This window comes from Bos grunniens, chromosome X (assembly GCF_055505025.1).
Source record: "Bos grunniens cultivar Pamir isolate PY7600 chromosome X, Bosgru_T2T1.0, whole genome shotgun sequence".
Taxonomy (NCBI): Eukaryota; Metazoa; Chordata; class Mammalia; order Artiodactyla; family Bovidae; genus Bos; species Bos grunniens.
In genome coordinates, this window is record NC_141194.1 from 127778512 (window position 1) to 127791377 (window position 12866).

General features: G+C 43.5%; 1 protein-coding gene across 14 annotated transcripts in view; it reads left to right on the forward strand.

Annotated features, from left to right (window-relative positions):
- The first annotated feature begins 1953 nt into the window (after positions 1-1953).
- PABIR2 (PABIR family member 2) overlaps positions 1954-12866 on the forward strand; it is a 74627-nt gene continuing 63714 nt past the window's right edge. For 8 of the 14 annotated variants that reach the window (XM_086389236.1, XM_086389238.1, XM_086389234.1 and 5 more), the window contains exons 1-7: positions 1969-3065; positions 5524-5602; positions 11419-11475; positions 11772-11815; positions 11900-11954; positions 12205-12306; positions 12608-12693. In XM_086389236.1, coding sequence (XP_086245362.1) covers positions 2953-3065; positions 5524-5602; positions 11419-11475; positions 11772-11815; positions 11900-11954; positions 12205-12306; positions 12608-12693 — 536 coding nt within the window. In that variant the 5' untranslated portion in view covers positions 1969-2952. Of the gene's footprint in view, positions 3066-5523; positions 5603-11418; positions 11476-11771; positions 11816-11899; positions 11955-12204; positions 12307-12607; positions 12694-12866 lie in introns of all 14 variants that reach the window. The other 6 variants (XM_086389227.1, XM_086389231.1, XM_086389228.1 and 3 more) reach the window with 3 other exon arrangements.

Here is a 12866-nt window from a genome sequence, read left to right on the forward strand (position 1 = left end):
ATAGAACATCTTTTTTTTGTTTGTTTGTTTTTGGTTTTGATGTTAGTTATAGGCAGTCTTCTAGGTCTTCATAGAACTGATTAATTTCAGCTTCTGGTGGTAGGGGCATAGACTTGAATTACTGTGATGTTGAATGGCTTGCCTTGGAAACAAATCGAAATCATTCTGTCATTTTTGAGGTTGCACCCAAGTACTGCATTTTGGACTCTTTTGATTATGAGGGCTACTCCATTTCTTCTATGGGATTCTTCCCCACAGTACTAGATATAATGGTCATCTGAATTAAATTTGCCCATTCCCATCCATTTTAGCTCACTAATTCCTACTAAAAAGTCGATGTTTATTCTTACCATCTCCTGCTTGACTACATCCAATTTACCTTAATTCATGGACCTAACATTCCAGGTTCCTATGCAATACTGTTCTTTGCAGCATTGGATTTTACTTTTATCACCAGACACATCCACAACTGAGTGTCGTTTCCTCTTTGGCTCAGCCACTTCGTTCTTTCTGGAGCTATTAGTAGCTCTCCTCCACTCTTCCCCAGTAGCATATTGGACACTGCTATGTGTAAAATAGCTAGTGGGAAGCTGCTGGATAGCACAGGGAACTCATGTTGGTGCTCTATGATGACCTAGAGGGAGACTCAAGAGGGAGGGAATCTTTTTCTTATTACTTATTTTAATTAATTTACTTATTTTTGGTTGTGCTGGGACTTTGTTGCTTCACGAGGGCTTTCTGTAGTTGTGGTGAGCAGGAGTTGCTCTCTAGTTGTGGTGCAGGGAACTCTCATTGCAGTGGCTTCTCTCGTGGTGGAGCATGGGCTCAGTAGTTGTGGCGCATGGATTTACTTGCCCTGTGGCATGTGGGATCTTCCTGGACCAAATAAACCCGTGTCCCTTGCATTGGCAGGCAGATTCCTATGCACTGTGCCACCAGGGAAGTCCTAAGAGGGAGGAAATATATGTATAACTATAGCTGATTCACTTTATTGTACAGCAGAAACACATTGTAAAGCAATTGTACTAATAATAAAATTTTAGAAATAAAGGAAACTATCTAAAAGTGGTTTTAAAACTCCCATTTTATAAACAGAACATATAAACATTGAGGAATAAAACGACAATTGGGCTTGGCAAGTTTAATATGGTACAACTAAGTTGAAGAAGTTGGTAAAATTATTTCTGCAAAAGATAATTTTCCTTTTTTTTAATTTCCTTTTTAAATTTCCTGTACTTTCTAGGTATGTTTGATTAACACAGCACAGTGGCCCTCTCTCTCCCAGGGTCCTTCAAGTGGTGAGGATTAAATGAGTTAATATTTCTAAAGCTCTTAGAATATTGCCTAATATGCAGTAACTGCTATGTAGGTGTTTAATAAAATAAGTTTAATTCCAGGTCTCACATAAGCTGAATCATGACTGTTAAGTCTCTATAAAGCCTAGAAAGAAAAAAAGAAATTCTGGTTCTGTTACGGTTCTTCAGGACTTTCCCTGATAGCACTGAAACTAATGGTGCTTGCATAATGGAGGCGAGCGCTTCTCATTAACTATAGGAACTCTCATTGGGTTCTCTTTATTTTTATCCCATTGCTTTTGTCCATTCACTTCCTTTGGTCTAGTGCACCCAAATGGATGATCTAACAGACTGCCCCAGACAAATACCAACAAAATTGAGGGATTTAAGAAATGAGCGGGGATCACAGAAGTCAGGGTATACAAATTGGGAACGAAAAAACGTGGAAATCACATGTTTCTTTTTCCTCTTGAATACTGGCCCAAACTCCTCCAGAAAGATGATGCTCCAGTGTCTCCAAAGGATTGGTTCTTTTCAAAATCCGGCGCCAGGTTCCCGGAACCAATGCAGAGGAGAAAAGCGCCCTGCTCCCTGGAAACGCTCCTCCCCTTTGAAGGAAGTTTGCGGGGCGGGGCTCCCACGCATGCTCCGTGCCCGCAGGCCCATTGGCGCCGCTTGTGGGCGCGTGCGCAGGACCCAATGGGTGCCCGGACGCGGAAGACCTGGCTTTGCTGAGGTTCCCGCTTCGGCAGCGTGGGAGGAGTGAAAGGCTGCAGGTTGTAGATATTGGTCTTGGCCCCGAGGGGTTCCCCCGGGCCATTAGAACCCAAGAAAGGAAAAACAGGCACAGCGGCGGCGGCTGGCCAAACCCCCGACCTGTCTTCCAGGCAGGGAGGGGGTGGCGAGGAGGGGGAGCAGCTCGGATAGCAGGGCTGAGGAGCGTCCGGAACCGGGGCACGGACCATGAAGGGCTGGACCGGCTCCCCAAGCATGGGGAGCTGGAGCCGCCGAGGCCGCCCGGCCGGGCCCTGCCCGACTGTCAGCTCCTCGGTGCTAGTGCTGCCCGGGCAGCTCGGGTATCTGTAGCACGGCCCCGCTTGAGGTCGTTGGCCGAAAGAGCAGCATGAGTTCCGCTGCTGCCTAGTTTCCACACTCCTCCCTTGTCTTCTCCCTCCGTCCTGTCTCCTCTTTCCCAAACCCCGTCCTTCTCTCCTTCGCTCCTGTGCTCCTCTTTTCCCTCCACCCTGCCCTCCTCCTTTCCCTCTATCTTCTTCCTCTCCCCTTTCTGTCCCCCTCCTTTACCTTCTTTGTCTTCCTGCTTTTCCTCTATCCTTTCCCCCTCCCTCTTGCTCTTTTCCCTCTTCCTTCCATCCCTCTTTCCTCCTCTCTCCTTTATTCTGTCACCCACCACCACCACCTCTCCATCCTCCTCCCCTCCACTCTCAGCCTCCCTTCATCATCCTCCCTTCATCATCCTCATCCTCTTTCCCTCCTCCTTCTTTCCAGCTTTTCTCCGCCCCCGCCCCTGCCCCCGCCCCCAAGCCTCCGCCCCTTAGCCCCCGCCCCCAGCTGCCAGTCCCCAGCAGCTCAGTCCTGCAGTGAGAGTCTTGGGAGTCCATAGCTAAGCACCAGGAGCAGAGCACTGTCCGCGTGCTGCATGCAAGTCTCCGACATGGCTCAGGAGAAAATGGAGCTGGACTTTGAGCCTGACACATCTGATGGGGGCACCCTCAGGAGATCTAACAGCGCTCCCTTGATCCATGGGCTCAGGTGAGGACGGTTGGGGAGGATGGAGTGCAGGGTTCAGGAGCTCCTCGACCCGCTGCAAGCAGTCTTCCTTTCCTCCAGTGAGAGTTGGAGCTCATATGAGTTCACCATGCTGAGGGGGTGGGGACTTGTCTGCTTGACAGTGACTTGGGTCCCAAGGTGGAGTGAAAGTTTGACCCTAAACTCTGGGCAGTGTGGGGAAAATGGGGCTCTCTCTACCTGGGGCTCTGTTGGCCCCTCTCAAAGGAACTACAACAGGCTTCTGGCTCTTCTAACAGGTTGCTTGCCCTGCCTAATTTACACCACTGAATATCAGACTGAAGCCCCTGGAACTAGGATTGCAACTTGACACCTGTCTCTAAGAGCTGCTATTTCTAAGCTTAGTTTAGGAACCCTGGCGTTAACAGAGGTTTACTTCGATAAATCACAGTTTATCTAATAACTTGTAATTAAATGCCACATTCGTGTCCTATTAAGTGATTCAGATTTGTCATAATGTTTTTAGATCCTAAAAATGCCTGAAACAAATTCCAGTCAATAAAAAAATGAAGGGTGGCATGTAGCTTAGGTAAGTGAAAGTGTAGGTTTTCAAAAACAATAGAAAGAATTGACTCTTGAATTTTAGTGGTAGGGTCTTGTGTTTTCCTGCCAGTAAGTCACCAGAGGGTCTATTTTAAGGCAGACTCTTGTGATAGTGAAGGTTAGGTTGGCAGACCTCTTGAGCCTATTACATTTCACTTTTGTAATTAGACAATTCATTTTAAAGCCAATTTGTGAGACCCTGTAGAAATGGAATAACTCCAAAAAAGGGGGATGGGAGTAGAATTAGCCAAAACACTAATCAAGCACACTGAGGGCAAACAGAAAGGTAATCCTTGTCTATCAAACTGATTATGATATCCTTATTTTGGGGAAAAAGCAGACTTACCTTTTGTCTTTTATTATATTTCAACATTGAGGGAATGGTGAAGTGACTCTTTGCTTTCTTAATTGTGTCCTTGGCTCTACATTTATTTTTGATACTATAGAAATAAATTGGTATTTTTTTCAATCTTTTTTTAATATAAAATTTATTTTAATTGGAGGTTAATTACTTTACATTTGTATAGCTTTTGCCATACATCAACATGCATCCGCCACGGGTGTACACATGTTCCCCATCCGGAACCCCCCTCCCTCCTCCCTCCCCATACCATCCCTCTGGGCCATCCCAGTGCACCAGCCCCAAGCATCCAGTATCAAGCATCGAACCTGGACTGGCGATTCATTTCATATATGATATTATACATGTTTCAATGCCATTCTCCCAAATCATCCCCACCCCCTTTCCCACAGAGTCCAAAAGACTGTTCTATACATCTGTGTCTCTTTTGCTGTCTCGCATACAAGGTTTTCGTTACCATAAACCAGCAGTTGTTGGAGACTGGGGTGATCCTGTTGACCTGCATTTAGACTGTTGCTGCTTTTTTGCTTCATGACTTAAGTAATTATTTGAAAGTAGCATGATGTGACAGGAGAAAGAGAGGTGACCAGGCCTAGTCCCAATTTTCTCCCTAACTGGCTATGATTAGGAATGAGTCACTTAGCCTTTCTGAGTCTCTGTTTTCTAATTTAAAATTTCAGAGAGCTGGATTAGGTGGTCTCCACCATTCCTGGAAGCCCAATCCAGTTCGGCCTTGAAAATCCTTCTTCACCTCTTGTCCTGGGCATGGTACTCTGCTCAGGACTGCAAGGGTGACCAAAACACCTCTCCCAAGGGTGTAAAACTTGCCTTTAATAAAAGGTGAAGTTGATGTCTCAAGAAGCATCTGGTTTCCCATTGTACTCTTTGGGTGCAAAGAAGGGAATGATAGCATTAGGTTTGTGGAATGAAGAGAGGCTTGTGGAGGGTCTGGGATCTGAGATGGCTATTGAAGGATAGGAAGGGTTTTGACAGAGAGTGGTGGGAGGGAGGGCATTTGAGGCAGAAGGGGCAACGTGAGCAAATCTCCAGGTCTGTTGATACAGTTGAACAGCAGGGTTCCAGAGTAGCACAAGTGTTTAGGGCAACAGGGGGAGATGTGCTGATAGGGTTCCTACTGGGCATGAGGGCTCCCCAGCCCTATTCACGTGACAGCACACGTAGGCAGTAACGTTTACAGGTAGGTCCTCTGGGGTAAACAGATGAGGTTACTGGTGTCTGGTGGTAACTGGTTTGGGGGCGTGAATTCTGACCAGAAGGAACTAGAGACAACCAGTCTGGAGCTCCGCCCCATACCTCTTCTAGCTGTCCCCCAGCCCAGAGGAGACCAGTATCTCAGCCAGCCTCTTCCACAGCACACCACTGGGCACGTTCTGCAGAGGACAGTGAGGAGTTGAGGGGCCATCGAAGACTTCAGTGTTAACCAGAGAACTGGCATTCATACAGCCAAAGGATATCTTATATGAGAAGACATAAATCATTTTATTTTTTACTTTCCAGTGACCTTTCACAGGTTTTTCAACCTTACACGTTTAGAGCTCGGAGGAATAGTACAACTGTCATGAGCCGTCACAACTTGGTAAGTATAGGAGTAAGTATCCTTAGTGGTTGGGATTGGAGGAGACACTTTCAAATGTTGTTCTTTTTTGAGATGATGTGCTAGGCACCACCGGAGAAGGTGATGGCACCCCACTCCAGTACTCTTGCCTGGAAAATCCCATGGACGGAGGAGCCTGGAAGACTGCAGTCCATGGGTTCGCTGAGGGTCGGACACGACTGAGCGACTTCACTTTCACTTTTCACTTTCATGCATTGGAGAAGGAAATGGCAACCCACTCCAGTGTTCTTGCCTGGCAAATCCCAGGGACAGGGGAGCCTGGTGGGCTGCCGTCTATGGGGTCGCACAGAGTCGGACACAACTGAAGCAACTTAGCAGCAGCAGCAGCTAGGCACCACTGCTTATAAAAGAAACAAATGATTTTACCTGTCTTGTTTACTGCTTATGCTGTGGCCATTTTCAATTTTTGGTGCAAAAAGGAAATCTGGTTAAAAATTTTTCTTGACTGTGGGACTTGGTATTTTTAAACACTATTCATTGGTTTTGTCACTACTTGCATCATGGTTGTGAGGAAAGAAACTGTTAGTCACTCAGTCGTGTCTGACTCTTTGTGACCCCATGGACTGTAGCCCACCAGGCTCCTCTGTCCATGGAATTTTCCAGGCAAGAATACTGGAGTGGGTTGCCATTTCTTTCTCTAGGCAATCTTCCCAACCCAGGGATCAAACCCTGGTCCCCCGCATTGCAGGTGGATTCTTTACCATCTGAGCCACCAGGGAAGCTCAGAGGTAAGTCAGGATTAACTTCTAATTATATCTGAGAACAGGTCTTTATTTGTCCTAGGATGCAAAAATCATGTATATGGTAGCAGAGTATTTATTTTTGTTGGACAGAGCTATCTATTTAAAGTAAAGTCTACTTGAAAATGCTTGTATTTGCATTCCCAGTAGAGGTGCTGATGGTGACTGGTCTATATAGCCAGAGCCATCACGGATCACCTTTTTAGTTGGTCATGGTGGGATAAATTATGAAGAGGTTTTTATATAGTAGCCTTTCACGTGTGGAGTCCACTTATCCAGTAACTGCAGTGCCCCGGAAGGTATGAGGTGTAAGCAAATAGGCCTCTAAATGGCTGAACCAGATTTCCATAGTCTGTGCACAAAGGTTCATCATTTTATTTATAGGAGAGGCTCTCTGACCTCTGAATCATCTAAAATATATGCACAGTTATAATAAGCTTCGAACTCAGTAGTGTGTGAGAAACAGCAAATCAGAAGAAGTACATTTGGGTTAAAGGTATATTAGCTGCTGCTAGCAAGGGAGGAGAGGGGAAGACTGAAAAGCAGATAGAGGTTTTTACAAAATTAGTCTGTGGCTTAGTATTCGAGCTGAGAGCCTGTTAATAGACCCTGAGGGTGTCACTGGCATCGAGCTGTAAAATAATTGATGTTCCTACAATATCTGGGTCATTAACCTTTTCTTAAATTGTAGTAATACTTACACTTATATGGTATTTTACATGTTACAGAGTACTTTCACACATTTAATTTTCATAGCAACCCCTATGAAGTAGGCAGGGCAAAAGATGTTTTTCCCAATTAAAAGATGTGGCAGCTAAGACTCAGCCGATCAAAGTGACTTGCTCTGAATCACAGTTTAGTAAGTGGCAGAGCTGGGGTTAGACTAGACATCTTCCAGTGCTATTCTGTTTGGTAAAATCTGTTTAAGAAAGGGAGGCGGGGATAGAACACTTTTAAGATTTCCAGCCAAAGTGGCTACAGATACTTCAAGGGGGAAACGATAGCTCTCTCGAGGTTTGGTTTCCTGCACCTTCTTCCCTGAGGATACTAGAAAATAGAACTACTCGTTTTTGCTGTATATGTGAAAAATCTTTCTACATGTTCTACAGCTGTGTTCTTGATATCAATAGCATAGCAAAGAAGGGAAAATGATTTTGCCCCTCTGCACTTCACTTGGCTGTTTTCTAAGATGTGAAGATTCTTAGCATCTAAGATTCTTAGATGATTTGGGGCTCATCTCATTAATAGCCTTCCTTCTGGCTGCACTAAAATGCATGAGTTTGCTGAAGGGATGTGTGGGTGCACTCTTCTTTATTGATCCCTGTGCTCTCTTCACTCTTTCCCCTTCTCCTCTCTGGTTTTCTGGTTTAGGACACCTTCCCCAGCACCCTTTGGCTACTTGTTTCATAATATTGATTACACCATATGTATTATGTCACCACAAGCTCTACAGATCTTAATATACTTACCTATGTCCCATCTTGGCTCAGACGGTAAAGCATCTGTCTACAGTGTGGGAGACCGGGGTTTGAGCCCTGGGTTGGGAAGATCCCATGGAGAAGGAAATGGCAATCCACTCCAGTACTATTGCCTGGAAAATCCCATGGACAGAGGAGCCTGGTAGGCTACAGTCTATGGGGTCACAAAGAGTCGGACACGACTGAGTGACTTCACTTTCACTTTTCATGTCCTATCTTAACCTGCACAAAATGAGGTGTTGCAGACTGAAATGGAAAGAGGTGTGGTTGGGGGGCTGATGAAAGAGACATGCAGAAGCAGGATCTGATTTGCTGATTAGATAGAAAGGCAGAGGGAAGGTGTACTCAGATTGACTGATATTTTATTTCTTGGTGACCAGGAGAAAAGTGTTGCCTTTATTCCAGATAGGAATTGAGAGGAATTAGACATTTGAAGGGTAAGCAGTACATTCTTTCCTGGAGTGTTGGATTCAAGGAACCAGTGGCCCCATGTTGCTCTCCAAAGCAATATTCAAAATCTTCTCAAAAATGGCAGTCCTCCTGTCTCACCTCCTTGCACTTTCAGCAGATGACCTGAGCCTTTTCACTTTGTGGAGATGGCAGACACTTCTCTTAGATAACCAGTGACTTTCTTCTCCTGGAAGTCCTTCCCTTCACACGGGGAACTTTCCACTAATGGTTGGGAAGTTGTTGGACTCCCCTTGACCTTTGCTCAATCTGTTGTCTCTGCTCTATCTTGTGTCCTCTGTCCCTTCCTTGCTGGCTCTTGCCATCCTGCCTTCTCCCAATTCACACATCCCATACCTGGAAAACAAGCCTCTTCCTTCATAGGTCTGTCTTTGCCTTTTTCCCGTCCGCTCTCCGAGTTTTTTCAAAGCTTAATCCACACTCAGTTCAGTTCAGTCACTCAGTCATGTCCGACTCTTTGGGGGCCCATGAATTGCAGCACACCAGGCCTCCCTGTCCATCACCAACTCCCGGAGTTCACTTAAACTCATGTCCATCGAGTCGGTGATGCCATCCAGCCATCTCATCCTCTGTCGTCCCCTTCTCCTCCTGCCCTCAATCCCTCCCAGCATCAGGGTCTTTTCCAATGAGTCAACTCTTCACATGAGGTGGCCAAAGTATTGGAGTTTCAGCTTTAGCATCAGTCCTTCCAATGAATACCCAGGACTGATCTCCTTTAGAATGGACTGCTTGGATCTCCTTGCAGTCCAAGGGACTCTCAAGAGTCATCTCGAACACCACAGTTCAAAAGCATCAATTCTTCTGTGCTCAGCCTTCTTCACAGTCCAACTCTCACATCCACACATGACCACTGGAAAAACCATAGCCTTGACTAGACGGACCTTTGTTGGCAAAGTAATGTCTCTGCTTTTTAATATGCTATCTAGGTTGGTCTTAACTTTCCTTCCAAGGAGTAAGACACTCAACTGCCTCTAATTCCTTGCCAACAATTCATCCAGTTTATAATCTCACGACATCGATCACAACTCCATTCAAAAACCATTCTGTAAAACTCCCCAGCACCCACTTGACCACCAGTGTCAGGGACCTCTTTTCTGGTCCCACTTGAGCTCTTTGCTCTATTTCTCACCATTAACTCAGCCCATCCATTGCTCTCATTGCTGGTACCAGACACAGCTCTGCTGTTCTCTGTCCCTCTTCTGGGTTGACTTTCTAGTCCTGTCTCAAATTGACGAGTTGTGTAGGATGTAGACCTACCATCTAAACTGGTGACTTTCTCTGCAGTCAGCTTCTGGCAGTCCTTTGGCTTTCCTGATTATTTTGCTGCCTTTGGGGTTTCTTTTGTTCCCCGACGGACCTGTTCATGCTCTCTGCCCTGCTGTCCTCATAGAGTCTTGCCTGCCTTATTTACTGGCCCAGTAGCTTAGCATTTTTTTCAAATGGCCTTATCAAGAGTTCACCAACAAACATGTATTACTTTCATAATGGAAAAGAAATACTTTTGAAAAGAATTTTACTGGTAAAATTTTTCTCTTTTCAAAGACTTGGAGAGGAAGAAATAAAAGAAAGGGGTGGGAAATGAAGGGATCTCTTTTGAGGTAAAATCTTATTTCAGTGGATAACTAAAAAATTTTACCTGAATTAGCTTCTGCCTAAAACACTTAGTTTTTTTTTTTTTCTAATTTTATTTTATTTTTAAACTTTACAATATTGTATTAGTTTTGCCAAATATCAAAATGAATCCGCCACAGGTATACCTGTGTTCCCCATCCTGAACCCTCCTCCCTCCTCCCTCCCTATACCCTCCCTCTGGGTCGTCCCAGTGCACCAGCCCCAAGCATCCAGCATCGTGCATCGAACCTGGACTGGCGACTTGTTTCATACATGATATTATACATGTTTCAATGCCATTCTCCCAAATCTCCCCACCCTCTCCCTCTCTCTCAGAGTCCATAAGACTGATCTATACATCAGTGTCTCTTTTGCTGTCTCGTACACAGGGTTATTGTTATCATCTTTCTAAATTCCACATATATGCGTTAGTATACTGTATTGGTGTTTTTCTTTCTGGCTTACTTCACTCTGTATAATAGGTTCCAGTTTCATCCATCTCATTAGAACTGAGTTTTTTAGTTTATCACTCCTTTATACTACTTGCCACAGGAGTATTGTTTAAAGTTTGGATAGGATAGGGCCTCTTATAGCAGGATAATTGTCGTATTTGGCTTTATAGTATTACAGATTCATTCACCTTTCACTATCCCCCTGCTGTAAGATGTTAGTATGAATTTTACCTTACATTTCATGATCAGATCATGATGCTTTTTGAAGGAACATATTTTGGTACCCAAATCATTTCATCTTTGTGTTATTAGAAAATGATCTAAAAGAAAGCAACAGTTATCTTTAAAATGCACCTTGCCTCTACATTGATTTTTTTTCTAAACTAGTAAGCTTTGTGGTGATAGCATTAATGATCAAATTTTAGAATGGACTTAGATCATGCAAGTAAAATCTCCTTATTGCAGTTTTTTAAAGTGTTTCAGTAAATATTAACTATAAATAAAATATTGTTGTTCAGTTGTTGTGTCCAACTCTTTGCAACCCCATGGACAGCAGGCTCCTCTGTCCTCCACTATCTCTCAGAGTTTGTTCAAATTAGACAAAATATTTTATTAGGCTTATTTGCTCGTCTTCCTCCATTGGTGCATTGATAATAAAAATGAATAGAATCAGGGTTTTTGCTTTCCCCTCATACAGAGTTCCTTATTTTAGTTAAGTGGGGTAATGGCTATTTCTAAGACCTGGAGTCTTTTTTTACATAAATGTACACAGCTCTGCATTCATTTGGGAAAAATGTTAAAGTCAGTGCCTGTCTAGCGACAGATGGTGCTTTGAGGTTGGACACCTGGTGTACTTTCTAAAGACTGAATGTACTGCCTCTCTAGTGCATTAATGTTCAGTGATTTAAAGAGCTCGATTTCTCAGAAGAATATGAGAAATTATCTAGGAAGAGGTTGTACACTGGCACTGACAGCAGACCACAGCTTTGTGGTTCAAAAAATAGTAAATGTTGACTTTTTCTTTCCAGTTGCTGTCAACCTCACCTAATCGGATTCCTAGCAGCAGACTGCATCAAATCAAAAGGGTAAATTTTACTTACTGGCTCAGATCTGTAATTTTCTGCGTTTTGCATTTTGATTTTATCTTCATCTTGCAGAATTAGGTATTAAAAATGAGTCAGGCTGCCACTCTGGTTAGTTATAGACAGGTTAAAATTCTTCTGAGTGGGCAGATAAAATACAGATGTGCCACAATCTTAGAATGTCAGTCCTGCTGTACTCTGATGATGTCAAACGAAGTAGAAAGGTCCTTTTCGTTTCCTTGGAAATAGAGAACTGTGTGGATAAATATTCTGTTTTCAGCACATGTTTGTCTTTGTAGGAGGAAGGCATGGACATAATGAACAGAGAAACTGCGCACGAAAGGTTAGTGCTTCACAAGAACAGGGTGTGGCCTAAGGTATGTCTTGTTTACAAGCTCTGATGGCTGTTCATTTTTGTCTGTTTTAGAGAAGTGCAAACTGCAATGCAGATAAGCCAATCATGGGATGAGAGCTTGAGCCTGGTAAAGTTTTCACATATCTGCTTGTTTTTTTAATTTTCTAGAGCCCACTGTATTATTTATTGGCTTCATTCACTTTTGGCCCTCCTGTTTCCAAATTTGAATTCAGCATTTGATCTCTGCTTTCTCACCAGAATATGAAATTACAACTTTTAGGAGTGTATATCTGTAAAAGCGTAGGTGTGTTTGTGTAGTAAAGAACAGTGATGTGTTGACTTGTGAATTATGAGGAAATAACACTTTCTTTTTACAGAGTGATAGTGATTTTGACAAGCAGGAGAAATTATATTCTCCTAAAAGGATCGACTTCACTCCTGTTTCTCCTGCACCATCACCCACCAGAGGATTTGGAAAGGTAGGTTCACTGATAAGATATTAACTCTCTTTCACACACTGAGCTGATTAATTTCTGTAATGCACAATACACAAACACAAATCACCTAATTTTTGATGAATTCAATGACTGGAAGGAAAATTAATTGAAGTCTATGGTAGTAATTTGAGGAAAAATCTATCACTCTATCTATCCATCCATCTGTTCTCTAATAAACATATATGAGAGACAGGTCAGTAGTTCTAAAATGTTTTTGTCATTTTGAGAAGAATCTTTTGAAAACTGGAATACTAGAACTATTTTAATATATGTTTTTTCCTAGCAATGTTTTTCACCATCCTTGCAGATGTTTGTGAGCAGCAGCGGGCTACCACCAAGTCCCGTTCCTAGCCCAAGACGCTTTTCCACGTAAGTAAACCTGCTTTTTCAATGTGGATGAAAGGCTGTTCATTAAATTTGTCTCTCTGGCGAACTTTTCCTTCAGCATTTTATTATGGAAATTTCAAACAGCAAAGCTGAAAGAATTTCACAGTGAACATCTATATAACTACCACCTATATATTCAACTGTTAACATGTTAC